Source organism: Pipra filicauda, unplaced genomic scaffold (genome assembly GCF_003945595.2).
Source record: "Pipra filicauda isolate LSUMZ 115617 unplaced genomic scaffold, ASM394559v2 scaffold219_size1829416_pilon, whole genome shotgun sequence".
In the NCBI taxonomy this organism is placed as follows: Eukaryota; Metazoa; Chordata; class Aves; order Passeriformes; family Pipridae; genus Pipra; species Pipra filicauda.
Window position 1 is genome coordinate 606,712 of NW_024104331.1, and position 14,997 is coordinate 621,708.

The window sequence follows — 14,997 nt, forward strand, 5'->3', positions numbered from 1 at the left end:
GTGATTCCTGAGAACTGGGAGGGATAATGTGCCCAACACAGGGATCCTCAGCACGGCTGTGTAGGGGGTGAAGATACACCTTGAGAAGTCTCAGGTTCTGAGATTAAGTCTAAATCAATTATTCTGACTGAATTTTGTTCAATTCATGATGTTAATTGCCTGCCTGGAGACTGTTTAAAATTTGAAACCATTTCATAACTTATACATAAAGATTTTGCAGTTGGGAGTGATTTGTTGATACCAGATTTGATACAAATCCCTCTCCTGCTGTTTTTTTGGCTCTCTGGTGCCAGGTGGAAGGGCAACCCTGCTTAGTTTGGGAAAACAGATGATCTGGTTGAGAATTGTGCTTTATTTTAAGTAATTACCAGATCCAGGGTAGTATTTACACCTGTATTTTTCATGTTCTGGCTGATGACATTTTTTTATTATTGAAGTTGCTCAAGCAACTCCATCTCAAGCAGAAATTCTGCTGAATCCAGACTAGCAGAATCCAGTAAAAAAAGGTGTTAGTTTTCTAAAGCTGCAGTTGCAGCACTGAGCACAGCTTAACCAGGGAGAGCTGAGGTTATTGGCCTGGAGTACTCGGGCCTTGCTACATCTGCAGTGGTATCACTGAAACATCGCTGGAACACGCTGCAAGAGACTCTGCTCTTCATCTTCCCGGCCTCCTGCCAGGCCTCTGGCGGAGGATGAGGGAAGTTTAGAGGAGCTTCCCAAATGGGAAAGGAAAAAAAAAAAAGTCATTTAAGTGATGTACTTGTGAATCAGCAGCTGAAGAAACGTCATGTGAAGGGAATCCCACTGTCAGTGACAGAACCCTTCCCGTTGCTCCAGTGAAAGCCCCGGCAACACTGTCCAGTCACAGCTCCTAAATGGTGCTAAACGTCCCCAATTCCATGCTCCGAGTGCTGGCAGCAGGAACACGGGAGCAGAGAGGGGATGGCACTGTCTGTGCCCTGAGCTGCTGTCGTGGGCACCGGTGTTCACCTTCCCCACCATGGCTGCGCTGCAGGTCACAGGAGCTACAGCCACGAGGACGGAGAAAACACGGTGGAGGAGTCAGGCAGGTGCTTTTGAAGGAGGAGGATGTTTCAAACACAGTTCTCAGCCCTCTGCATGACCTGTTTGGGATCCGGCAGGGCTGAGTTAGTCCTGAGGCCAAAGGAGTAAAATGCAGGTAGAAGACAGAGGTGTCTCCTCTCCATCTCACTCAAGGAGTGATAGTGAAGAGAGAGCACAAGACAGCACAAAATTGCCAAGACATCATGCTCATTTTTCAGCAAACACCCATTAGTGAAATTGTTTTCTTTGCTTTTGACAAATCAGTTCAAGCCCACACACATCCTGCAGGATACGTTACACTCAAGGCTCAAGCCTCTCTCATTTCCCAAACAGCTCTGACACCCTGCTAGTGATCATCTACTGAAGGCACCTCATTTCACGTTGTAGTCCCTCATGACAAAATAATTCCCACTGTTTATACCCTTTTTTAATGAATGGAAGATGCTCTGATGTATAAGTGAAATACATTGTAAACATCAACAGTGGCTAAACTTGATTTGCATTTTCTGCGGATGTCGAGTTGCCCCCTTACAAACCTTTTTGGTTTTTTTTTCTGGCCTCAAGAGATTTTTGAATGGTGTTTCAAAGACCACTGATGACACTATTCAGTAGCTGGCAAGAGAAAGAATCCATGGATGGAGCTAAGAAGGGAGATAAAAGCAGTCTGTGCCCCAAACCCAACATTTTCACAGTGCACGTGGGCTGGTTGTGTGAGCCAGATGCAGAGAGCTCCAGGGATGCTCCGCCGCAATCCTACAACCCTAATTCCTGCGCATTTAAGGCTGTATCTGATTAGGCATTTCTGTGTTTTCCAAGTGTGTAATTATCTAGCACAGTACGTGTGAGTTATGGAGTAAACCCAGTTGGGAGTGGAGCACTGGGAAGGGGAGAAAAGGTCTGTATGTGGGTGGGTGGGTTTGTCCGTGCTGGTGATTGCAGCAATCAGTGAGTGCAGTGCAGAAAAAACCCTTTCCTGGGAAGAAACTGAGATAAAATCCTGGCGCTGTGCTGCGAGCAGTTATCACCTCGCTGTAGGCCACTAGGGAGGCGATAACTGGATCCCAGATCCTTGTAGGATCCTCGTTAGGAAGAAATTCTTTACTCAGAGGGTGATGAGGCTCTGTCACAGTTGCCCAGAGAAGCTGTGGCTGCCCCATCCCTGGAAGTGTTTCAGACCAGGTTGGACTGGGCTTGGAGCAACTTGGGCTAGTGGAAGGTGTCCCTGCCCATGGCAGGGGGTGGAACAAGATGAGCTTTAAGGTCCCTTCCAACCCAAACCACTCTGTGCTTCTATGGTTCTGTGATCCAGAGCACCTGCTCAGGTACGGTCCCAAGCAGGTGAGAATTGAAGAAACAGAAGTTTCAGGCTTCTCAGAGTTGAGGAGTTAAGGAAATCCAAGTGTCCTTGCTGTAAATGCAAGGTAAATTATTCATTCTCTCTCTCCCCCCCCCTCTTTCCTCCCTCTAGTTCAGTTTTTCTTTTCATGCTTTAATCGTTTTGACACCAAGCTGTACAAAAGTAATTTAAAATTAACATGACTGACACTTGGTAGATAGCAGGACCCAGCACAGGGCTCCACCTTCTACTGGGAACTGTGGAGAAGGGCTCTGGATTGGCTGCAGGTCCTGAGGCAGCTGATGGGGGCTAAGGAAAAACACGGCAAACAATTAATTTGCTAATTTAGTTTTCTGTTTAATTTGAGACCAGAAAATTGTCAGGCACTCATCAGCCCACGAGCAAGGCTGAGTGGACTCAGGGCAGAGCTGCACTCCTGACAGCAAGGAGGGGATGTGTTTGATTAGCCAGCAAAGCAGTTTCTCCTCCGGTACCGGTGGCATTTCACAGGCTCGACAGCGTGTTTGACCGCTGAAGTTCTGCAGCGCTGGGTTTGGTGTCACCTCTCCCCGATCCGGCGCGTTCTGCACATCTGATAACGGTCTTTTTCCCCGGGAAAGAGGTGACACACACACACGTGTGTTGAGAAACAGCTGTGAAAAGTTGTCACCTCAAGCACAGAACACGCCGCAGCCCGTCATTAACCTGGCGCAGCCACACGGTGCCTCGGTCAGCCGGAATTCTTGCAGGGATAATGACTCCTGCACGCGATCAGCGATGGCGAGGCGGAACGAACCTGCATCGGGACTAATGTCCTTTGATGGGGAAAGAAATGCTCTAATTTGATTTCCTCCCTTCAGCTGCCGAGTGTGTAATTTCAGATCTGCGCGGAGCGGGCCCTTTACGCTCCATTTTGGGCCTATTTTTGATTGATTAAATTGAATTGTGTCTATTTATTTCACACATCCAAGTCTGTATTTCGCGAGTGGCTCGTCAGAGCGAGAAGGTGGACTCTTATCGGGAGAGAGAAATCACCCCAGCCCTCAATTTCCTCCTGTGCATTTGCCGGGATTTGGTGCTGTGCTGTGCGGACGAGTGGGTGTGTGAGGAGTTGGGAACTCATTAAATCAATGAGTTGGTTGCCAGCAGAGGGAGCGAGGGGCAGGGCCGGGTTCAGCGGGGAGTCAGGAGCCTGGAAACGGGACCGGCTCCCAAGGCAGGGTCACACAGCTCTCTGGAAAAAGAAACCAGACTGTTGAAGCATCAGCGCAATTTGTTTCCTAAATCCAAATGAGCCAAGAGATAGGATCTCGTTTGCAAATCTGGGACCTTCTTGGCCTCCCAGATTCACAGATTCCCTCTTCCCGGGCTAAGTGGTGCTCCCTGTAAGCCCGAGTCACTAGATGGTACTGTTGCTGCTCAATATTGCCGCCTCCGTGGGCCACCTCCTCGGGAAACCCACGTTTCTGCTGAGGGGGAAGGAGGGCTGCGCGATTTGTCAGGGAGACGCGAGCGAGGAGCCAGGGAGAAGAAGTAGGTCAGAGCTGGTTCCTGGGATTCGGCTGTTGGAGGGGGAGAGGAGGGAGGGCAAAGATTTTGTCTGTGCTGGTTTGCTGCCAGGTTTGCTGCCCCCAGGGGGCACAGGGTCAGGCCCTCATGCAAACCCTGTGAAACCCGGGTTTTGGTCAACCTCACTCATGGTTAAGCAGTGCTGGGGGCGGAAGGACGAGCCCTCTGTGGCTGCAGTTGGGGGGAGTTTTGTCGCTCGCTGACCTCGGTGCACATGGAGTCACCTCCTGGCAGGAGGCAAACCACAGAATCATGGGATGTTTTGGGTTGGAAGGGACCTTAAAGGTCATGTCATTCCGTCCCCTGCCATGGGCAGGGACACCTTCCCCTAGCCCAGGTTGCTCCAAGCCCCGTCCAGCCTGGCCTTGGACACTTCCAGGGATCTCCACCTCTACACTAAAAGCCGACCCGCGGTGAGGGACTGGTCGCACGAATTCCTGAACCGCTCTGAAATCCCCCCAAGCTTGCAAATGACATCATCTCCTGGGTCCCATCCCCGTTAGGAGGTCACCAACCTCTCCCTGGTGGAGGGTAACAAACAGGTTATTGTGCTCTGTGCCACAAACAAGCCCCGTCCCTCCCGACTCTGTCCCTGGGAGCAGAGCGGGGAGCTGCTGCCTGCCCGGCCTGCGCTCGGGTTTCTATTAGAGGGGAAAGTCAGGCCAATTAAATCAGGCAGCATTGAATCCCTAATTGACATAAATGAGACAGACAGACAGCTGGGAAGACTGGGAGGAGGGGAGGGAAAGGGGAGCAGGTGCCCTGGATGAGAAAGAGATGAAAATCCAGCCTAATAGTACGGCAGCTTTCCTTATTCTGTGTGTTTAGATTAGCCAGCAACATCTTGGAAAGTGTCTGAGCTTCTGCTGGAGAGAAATTAGTGAAATAAATACAAGTTACAGCCATTGTGGACCTGATTAGAATGTTCCCAAAAGCTCCAAAGAAGCATAAAGCAAAAAAAAAAAAAAAAAAAACAACAAACCAACCCAAAAAACCAAACACCACCATCAAAAAGACTTTTAAATTTGTGTAGTTAAATTAAGAAATCTGGTTTTCCCCATGCAGTCTGAACATGAGGCCTTGCAGCTGAACAATTACAAAATCATTTAAAATCGTATTTGTTTAATTTTCCACATCTGAGAAGCGCTTGCCCAGGTATTTCCCCCTCTCCTTTTACCAGGGAGTGCTCTTTTGCCTTGAACAGACCTTTCAAACAGTAATTTATACAGAAATAAGTTATTTAAATTCATACATTTCAGAAGGATGAGGCACAAAGGGGAGGAACTTACCCAGGTCCCACCCGGCAGCACCGGTGCTGTGGAAGGAACCAGAATTACCAGCCCTTGCACTGCCCCACCCAGGGTGTGCCCTGATGGAAACACAAACTCTTGGCCGTTTTCTCCAAACACACCCCTGGTGCTGCACAGGTGAGAAGCAAAGGTGGGAGAGCGTTCCCAAGGGGATGCAGACTACAAGGAGGGGGGAAATTCAGTTTTGTGGTGCTGGTAAATCCTCCAGTAGCACAAGAAAGCAGCGATTTGGGATTAGCTCTTACAAACCAACCCCTGTCTTAGTTTTAAAATAATCAAGATTTGCACATTGCGGTGCAGGAACACCAGAAATGCTTTTCACTTAACGTTTCCAGAAACTTTTGAAGTCTCTTCCCGAATATTTCAACACGTTTTCCTTCCCTGTTTTCCCAGCTGGGATCATTTTTTGCCAGTACAGGCAATTCTTCTCGGTATCCATGGGAATTGCCTCCATAATTAGACGTGCACCCAGTGCACAGATCAGAGCGCTCCAACCCAGCAGCTGGAACTAGGAGGCAGGTCTGATTAAATCTGCTCTGCCACAAGGAGAAAAGCCAGCTTTAATGAAACATCAGAGGAACTCCCTACCCCGTCTTTAAACAGGGCAGGAAAAGGGGCTCTGGGATTATTTTGTGAGTCGCTGCTCCTCGTGTGCTCACAGCCCACCGAGCAGGGAGCGAGTGCAGCAGTGAGTGATCCAGGGCCTTGAAATTGGGGATCTGCCTCGTTAAAAGGGGCTGATTGCCAGCAGTGGCCTTTATTAAAGGGGCTCACTCACAGTCTGCCTTTGTAATTACAGTAAAGACTGGAGGTCTCAGCAGTTGCAGTTGGAGGTTTTCTCCTCCATAGTTTAGGATAACCCTCCTGAAGGCAGTGAGATCAGGGTCAGCTCGTAGAGGAACCACTTCCCATCTGGGTTTCCTGCCTTGCCCAGCAGTTACTGTTTGTGAATCCACCAAAACACACACAGAGCCAGCCAACAGCTTTTTTCATAGAACACCAGAATGGTTTGGGTTGGAAGGGGCCTTAAAGACCATCTAGTCCAACCTCTGCCAAGGGACACCTCCCACTGTCCCAGGTTGCTCCAAGCCCTGTCCAACCTGGCCTTGAACACTTCCAGGGATGGGGCAGCCACAGCTGCTCTGGGCAACTTTCATGGAAAGCGAATGATTTCTGTTCCTGCACACCCAGTTCTGCACCTACAATGTGCTGTGCAGGAAAGGGAGCTGGTGAAAGGCAGACGGTTGGATAGAAATTATTAATCCCACACAAGTTTTTTACCTTTAGTTGCTGCTTCTGCTTGGTGCCACAAACCTGGGGGCTGCGACACGGAGGGGATGGAGGCAGGCAGGAAACTCATGCTCTAAGCCTGCGTTTCTCTACATTTTTATTTTTTTTTTTTTTTTTTTAAAAATAGAGCCGGGAGTTGGGCTGGTTAAAATTCCAAGTAGTTTGGTGGGTGGGGAAAAAAGCGACTTCTAACAAATACTGATTTTTTCCTGCTGCTGACGGCAGCAAAGGACACGGCGGGGCCGGGGGATCAAACGCGGCTCTAGTCTAGACAGAGCCGCACTCCCCGCCTGCCTCAGAAGTTCATACAACACCAGCTGAGCAGAATTTAGCATCTCATTTCCCTAACATGATTAAGATGCAGCTCCGTGTCCTGGGGTGCTGACAGGCCCTCAGATCTATCCCCGTTGCCGTTTCCAGCGCTGGAGGAGTAACTCGCTTTGGAAACGCGGCCCCGCGGACAGATCCCAGTAACGGAGGTTCTCCTTAACTGGGGTTTGAACTCAGCCCTTCCTGCAGTTCTATAATTTGAATATCATTTTCACAGCCCTCGCAAAGCAGCAGATGAATGAGAGATTCCTGGCTTTGAGTCAAAAGCTGCGGTAATTAAATGTTTATAAAACACTTTAAGCATGCGAAGTGCTATTATAGACAGGGAACCAACAGATCTGGCAGATTGGAGCCGGATTTTGAGGCACACCAGCAAACACAGCTCGTCTCCCCCACTACATCTCTCTTTTAGAGCTGCTAACAGAGGATTATGGAGGCCATTACCAGGTTCCTTTTATTATAACCAGAATAAGTCGAATCAGAATCACTTCCTTCCATACGAACACGTGTGGTTCAGAAGTTTTTTCCCTCTGTAATAACTATCCAAGCAGAGGGCCAGCTTGCTGTTCAGCTCGGGAAGGAACTACCCCTTGGGAGAAATTGCTGCTACTTCTGATCTCTCACATAAAACTGAAGAGCTTCCACCTGTTACAGGTTTCTAACACCATCTGCTGTTTAAAAAGAAGATGGCATTGGAGCTCAGCAGCACCGAGAGCTCCTGCTTGTTTGATAAACCAGACGTGACACCAGCTAATCTGTAATTGCCAAAATTACCTTTTTTTCCCCCTCTTTCAAGCCCTGAACATATTTCAACTTGATCTTCATTATGAAATGAATGATTTCTTCACTAGAAGACCCAGAAGCCCAACGTGCAGCAGCTGAACACCAGGTCCACGCCACACTTCATCCCCAGCCATGGAAGTGCATCATTTCAGCACCAAAGCTGAAATTCCAAGCAATGTCACCCCCTCCAAAGCTCGGCCCAAATAACCAAGTTAACACTGTTTTCTTAGGAGAGAGCCTTGGTCTCCCCAGGGCATGAGGAGCTCAAAGGAAATCATTCTTTATAATAAAAATAAAAATATTGACCTTCTGCTGGCTCACACTGCTGCCTGTAGGACAGAATAAATACTCTAACCAAGGATCCTTTTACTGCTTCCTAATTGAAAGTGATACAAACTTTTGTCCCAGGGAAAACAAAAGAGCCCTGGAGTTCATTATACATATAAATTGAAGGGCTCGCCACCAAATGCTCTGAGTTTTTGTTGCAGATATTCATAATAACAATGATTTTTAAAGAAAAGAGTTTTCTCTAAATAGGTCCCTGCAGAGCCTGGCAATTCACCGTGAGACAACCGTGGGTTTAGACAAAAATCATCCAAAATCTCAATCTAATACCAAACAGGGGTTGCAGCTACAGGACCCTTCTCCGGTGTTACGAAATTTTTTGTCCCAGGAAAAACAACAGAGCCCTGGAGTTCATTATACATCTAAATTGAAGGGCTCACCATGAAGTGCTCTGAGTTTTTGTTGTACTTATTTGTAACAACAACAATTTTTCTAAACAAAACAGAGTTTTCTCCAAGGGGGTCCCTGCAGAGCCCGGCCGTTCACCCCCCGAGACGAGCAGGGGTTTGGACGAAAATCACCCAAAATCTCAAAGTCTAACACCAAGCAGAGGTTGCAGTCACGGGATCCTCCTCTAATTGTATCACATCAGCCCAGTTACAGCATCACCCCCCCCCACATTTCCCATTTCTCAGCCCCTCCACACGTCATTTAAAGAGTCAGTGCCTCCTTTTGTAAGCGATCGGCTCCTCACCCCGGCACTTTCCGTGCACTTCGCGACAAAAGAGACCTTTTACATGTCAATTTATTTTCAGACAAGCATATCTGAAAGGGAGTTTCTCTCCGGAGTCGAATTAGTATTAATGGCAGGTGTTCAGTGCCACACAAAGGGAGGGAGGCAGTAAGACAGCTTGATGTTTTAATAACCGGAGGCAAGGAACTGGAGTGGCAGCGGCCCTCCAGCTTCCCTGGCGTGAGTGAAGGTTTTATTCAGAGCCCCCACGTACTGCCAAAAAGAAGACCTTGAAATATTTTAGATGTTTTTCTTTGCCTTAAAAGAGGGATTAAATTGTCGAATATTCCATGAAAGCCCAGTGCCTGCCCCACATACCGTCTGACACACTCGTAGTCACCGAGCGCTTCCAAAGCCTCCCCCGTCCTTGGGAAGGCAGCTGTGGCCACCACGAGGAGGTGGTGGTGGCACCCAGGAGGCCACCAGCTGCACGATCCAACACCCACCAGTGCCTAAAGATGCAGGAAAAGGACTTAACGTGAACTGACTCAAAGGTGGGAGAGGGACTGGCATTAGTTAAAAATAAGTTAAAAAACCCAGACCGCTTTCACTGTGAAAAAGGAACAGGAGGTGATTGCTGAGGAAGTTACTGGCCTTCAGTTTTAAAGACGGCCTAAAGAATCATGATGGGAATATTGATCGGGCCAAAATACATTTATTTATGCCCTGGTTAGTTTGACAGAGGGCAGAACCACATCATTAAGGGGAAGGCACAGCTATGGTACACAGTGGGAAGAAGGGAAACAGCCTCTCAGCCTCTTTTACAGCAGAGATATTGCTGGTTTATACCCCAGAATAGGGAAGTTTAACCTTTCTTACACAAAAACTGTATTATATAGAGCTGTTCAATATAATTTTCAGGCTCTTTGACTTTGGATGCTCTTTCTGCACAGGTTAATTCCAGGTAGACTCAGCAATTCGAAGCTGGATTTTGGGATTTCTGCTCCCTTGAGCTTTCATGCAGACCTACAGGACAAAAGCTTAAAGGTCAAGTCGATTATTAAACACCTGAACCAACACAAGCAGTTTTCCTTGCAAAGATATCCTTATGCATGGAAGTTAAATCCATTTCTACCCCTTTTCAAGTCATAACAATTTGTGATATCCTCTGTGTATCCTTTGTCCCAAGTTACAGCTAAATGAGCCCAGACTCTTGTGAGAGCAGATCATTTGGTCTCTCCCAGACACTAGCTCCCCAAAACAGACATTAGACAGCCAACTTTCACCTCAAATAATGCAATTCCAGTTAAGATAACAGTTGGTCCCAACTGTATTTTGGTAAAGGTCTAATACTGTCAGGACAAAATTAAAAAGGAAAGGACAGAGCCCGGCTGGTCACAAACACCTACAGTTCTCATGTACAGAGAATTCAACAAGTCCATTTTTATTGAGCACTGGAATTAAAAAAGGTAACAGCACTTGGTTGATTTGGAACTAAAAATCCAGACTTGTTTTTACTTATGGATCACTCAGAACAACGTGGGTAAAAGCACCCCAGGGGGGAAGGTGTAGCTCTTCTTGTTCACTCTCTGCTCCCGAGGGATGGAGGTTCCAGAAGCTACAGCTGCACCAAACACAAAGTTCTTCTGACTGAAGAACCCCAGTGAGGTGGAGGGGTTGGTGCCCCAGGCACTGGGGTTGGATGCCCCAGGTATCATCTCGTGGCCAAGGGCTGCTCTCCCCGTGCCCACAGAGCTCTGCACCCGGTTGTCCCCACACACCTCTGAGTTGTCCCCAGTTGGCCTCACACCAGCACAGCACAGGGAGGATTGAGCAAAGGTCACAATGTTTTTCCTGACTGATATTTGAAAACATTGGCATTTTCATACAAACAACCTTCCAAGCAGGGCAAACATTTGGTTTAATTCCCCCTAAACCCCAAGGCTGAAGACCCTGATGGTCCATATCAAGAAGCTGACAGGGAGTGTTGATTCCCACCAACATATCCAGCCCCATCCATCACTCCAGGCCTTCCCTGGAAATACAATGTAGGAAGTATTCTGAAAAACTGCTGAGGTGTCCACTTCAATCCCAACTTCAACCTCAGCTCCAGAAAGATGTTTATAATTATTGTGTTGGTTGCAACAGATTAAATTAGCTAAAATTAGCACACCACTGGCACAAGAGTTACTGTGGAGTTGTAGGGAAGAGAGGTGAAAACAAGTATGTTTAAGGAAGGCATCTTGGATAATGGTGTCCCCCTCCCCAGATCTCAGCAAAACATTTAATCCATCTCTGCTGGGGTCAGTGGCAATACCAGTAAGAGGATCCACTGTGAACTGGTGCTGGCCTCCTCCTCTCAGCAGCACTGGACACTCAGGCTGTACTTGGAATAGAGAAAAAGAAAAAATTGTGACTATTTCAGCTTCTCACTGGCTGCTCCAGGGATTAAACCAGGACCTGCTTGGATTAGGGTAGAGGAGGAGAGAGCTGTACTTTTCAGATAATTCTTTTAATGGAATTCTCCATTTTAAAGCCAAGTGGGACTAAGCAAAAAAGAAAATTTCCTCTCTTGTGACATGATCAGCTAAAAGTAGGAGAAATTCACAGGAGAACCTTTGCTGGCTTCAGTCACATCCTCGAGCTCGTGAGTGTTTGCAGCCCTTTTAGCAACCCTGCTCCTTCTCCCAGGAAACTGCCACCAGGGAACCAGGGAGCTCCAGCAATTCCCTGCAAGTCAGAACGGGACAGGAATTTATTTCTAGCACAGTTTGCCTCCAAGTGTTGGTTTCTATTAGCACTAAAATGTCCTGAGAGTAGGAAATTCCCTTCCACATCCTGCCAGCTCCTCGTTCCGTGACCGGTTCTAATCGCTTCCCACTGCGGAGTGAGGTGTTGCACCTGAGAGGAGGTGGCATGAGATGCAGCCCTACTGCTGGTTTTCCCACCACAGGGCCGGGTGAAAAGCTTTGCAGCTCTCCCAAAAGGCAGGCAAGGAGCACTGTCCCCACACAAGGCAGGGAAACGAGCGGATTCTGCAGCTAAAAGTCAGGCAGTAACGTAAAGTCACCTGAATGACACGTTTATTGGACGAGTCAGAAAGAAACCCTGAGTTACCAAGCTGGAGAACAAAGTTAAATTAAAAAAAAAAAACAAAGGATGGTTTTGTTCAGAGGTTCCTGCTGACAGGAAAGGAAAACCCCAAAATGGTAAAAGCAGCAGCCAGAGCCAGCCCAAAGCCTTGGCTTTGCCAAGGAGAAGGTTCTGTTGTCATCCCCACCTGCCCAGGTGACAAACTCCCATCTGGTGATGGGAGAAAACAGAGATGGGAGGGCAGAGGGAAGGAAGGAGCCAAACCTAGCAGGTGTTCTGGACAGGTGAAGCATCTAAGGGAGGGTTTGGAAAACCCGTGGTTTATTTTGTTCAGAGAACTGAACTGCTGGCTGGGCTGGGGGAGTGTAAGAGAGAGGGAGAAACAGAGGCTGGAAAATCGACCTCACGTGGAACACACACACAGAAAGTCAAGGGGAGGGAAGTCCTTTAAGGACAAGAGCACTGCTGGCTGGGAGGCTGCAGGGTCGGCTTTGGGAAGGGCATCCAAAGGTTCAAGGAGGGAAAAACCCCAGAGCCTAACCCCCAAATGTGGTACAGTCTTCCAGCTGCAGTGGAGCTGGAGAGGAACAATTCCAAGAAATGCTGTAGCAACGACAAATACCAGGCCCTACACAGGGAAGGGTGAAATCAGAGCTGCTTTTTAGTGCCACTTGACATCAGTTATACACTCTAGTTCTCATATACACGGATGTCTTTAAAAATTGACAATTTACACTTCAAAAAAGTTTTACAGTGAAGTTCTCTCGGCAAAGATCAGTCCACACGAGGAGGAGCCAGTCTTTCAGGAGCAGGAAGGCACTTGGCCTTTTGAGAGCAAGCCTCCAAGGGAGCTCCAGTGCAGATACTGACTGTCCCCTGTCCCCATCTTCCACAGGTGTGCAAAATCCAGTGTGTGCCTGCACCGTGTGGCTGCAGCCCAGCCCAGCCCGGCTTCACAGGGTGGTGGAGGGAAGTTTCTTCACCCGCCTCTGTGCCAGGATGGAGGATTCAATGGGCTTCAGCTGAGGGCTTGGCTTGGAGCTGTTCAGTGCAGAGTACGTGGCAGCCATTGCACCCTTGGAGAAAGGGAGGAGAGAGGTAATTGAAGTGTAGAAATCATGTAGGTGTGGAGGAGCTATTTCAGACTCACGGCTTTACAAGATGCAGCCAAACCCACAAACAAAGCCAGAAGCATCTTTCTCATTTCTTTAAATCTCCCTCCTGCACTGATATGCTGTTCAAGAACCTCCCATTTTTATCTCCCCACAAACCCAGCTTGTCTGTATTCCCTCCCCTGCCCCCCCCCTCTCCAACCTGCCATCCTGCTTTCCCACCCCACCATTGCCCGACCTGGACCTTTCCCAAGGTACACGAGGGACCAGCAGAAGGCTCAGCCCAGACTTTGTACCTTTACAAGCTGAATGTCCTGGTGATTGAGCTGGCTCTGGGGTAAGCTGTCCTTCTGGGTTATCCACGGATGCTGCAGGACCTGCTTGGCTGTGAGACGCTGGTGAGGATCTACGTGGAGCATCTTTGATACCAAATCCTAAGGGCATCGTTTGGAAAAGTCAGACTTTAGAAGATTTCATGCTTTAAATGCAAAAATACCACCTGTCTGCCCCCAAATTAGGTTTTAAATTCAGAGGCCAAGTTTAAAATCCCCAGACATCAAACTCTTTTTGTATGAAATATGTTTTTGGCAGGCCTGGGAGGCACAACACAGCAGCAAACCCCCACATGGGTCAGGCACGAGGTTGGTTTTCCATGCAAATATTCACAGCCAGAACTGAAATAAAGCTGCTGTGTGGAAGGCAGACATGGGGGAGAAGCTACACTGCTGGTATTCTTCTCTCTCTTGTGTCCTCCCTCCCCAGCCTGCTCTAAACTTGCCTCACTGCAACTGGCCTTGCTTGACCCCAACCCTTGAATGTAACACAAATATCAACCCCTACCTTGGCCATGTCAGAAATAGTGTCCCAATTGCCTCCACTGATGGAGAACTTCCCCCCACCTATCCGGGTCAGGATCTCTTCTGGAGTGTCACTGGGACCGTTTGCAAAGGGAGTGCAGCTGGGGAGAGAGGAGAGGAGAGAGCACTGGGTTTACTGGCCTGGGACACAGGCAGGGAGCACCACCGGGCAGCAGTGACTGAGGAGAGTCCTGCTGCCACTGCAGAGCAGGGGGTCCCAGCCCCAGCCCTGCCTTCCAGTGGGACAGAGCCACTTACCCAGCGAGCATCGTGTACAGGAGAACCCCCAGGCTCCAGATGTCACAGCCCTCGTCGTAGCCCTGGCGTTTCAGTACCTGAGCAGAACAAAGGGAAAACAAAGTGTGTTTTGTTCTTGTCGCTGAGCTCATTTCAGAAGAGGGGGCTTGACCTGGGTGCAGTCCATGTGCAAAGCATCCAGAGCCCGACAGAACAGAAAAGTCTTGGACCGAAGATCAGGATTCAAATCGGACTTTGGTTTCATGGAGCAGAGGAACCCCTCAGGCACAACAGTGTCACCACACTGTTCCAGTGTGGTGACACTGCATGTGTACTCCCATGCCATGCTGGCTCTCCTTCTTTCTTCCTCACCAAGATAACTGAGTGGAAAATCATCCCACCTCTTTTAACAAGTCACTTAATGAGGAAGGGAAGCAGCCTAGGAAATCACTGGGATTTTACAGTCTCGGTACCCTAAGCAGACCTCTCATGAGGGCAGTGCAGGTTGGAGGACTGCCCTGTAACTGCACTTGGGATCTCCTATTTATTCATTATTACAAGTTGGATCTCTGTATTTCCCTTTTCCAGGGCAGGCTGGAGCTGGGAATGGGGCAGATCCACTGTGCCAAGAGGGAGAACAGGGACAAGGGGGCTACCAGAGGGTCTCAGGTCAGCACTTACCTCAGGTGCCACAAAGTTGGCTGTATAGCAGGGAGTCATGAGCAGCCCATTCTCAGCCCTCAGCTGCTTGGCAAAGCCAAAGTCACAAATCCGAATGCTCTCGGGGTTTCCCGACTTATCCACATAGAGAATGTTGCTGGGCTTCAGGTCCCTGTGAACCACCTGTGGAGCAAAGAAAGGGCCACACCCCAGGTAGATAAAGGTCTGAAAGCTGCCCGAGGACACTCAACCCCTGCTCTGGTCCCACATCTGCTTTGCCAAGAGAGCAACACCAGCAAGAAATAATTGTCCTGACGGGCAGAGTTACTCCCTGGAG

The 14,997-nt window shown here is 48.7% G+C and overlaps 1 protein-coding gene across 2 annotated transcripts in view; it reads right to left on the minus strand.

The window, feature by feature from the left end:
- Positions 1–10,120: 10,120 nt before the first annotated feature.
- RPS6KA1 (ribosomal protein S6 kinase A1) overlaps positions 10,121–14,997 on the minus strand; it is a 39,607-nt gene continuing 34,730 nt past the window's right edge. For both annotated transcript variants that reach the window (XM_027740288.2, XM_027740287.2), the window contains 5 exons: positions 14,682–14,843; positions 14,022–14,098; positions 13,747–13,864; positions 13,203–13,340; positions 10,121–12,870 (listed from right to left, as the gene is read on the minus strand). In XM_027740288.2, coding sequence (XP_027596089.1) covers positions 12,748–12,870; positions 13,203–13,340; positions 13,747–13,864; positions 14,022–14,098; positions 14,682–14,843 — 618 coding nt within the window. In that variant the 3' untranslated portion in view covers positions 10,121–12,747. The remainder of the gene's footprint in view (positions 12,871–13,202; positions 13,341–13,746; positions 13,865–14,021; positions 14,099–14,681; positions 14,844–14,997) is intronic.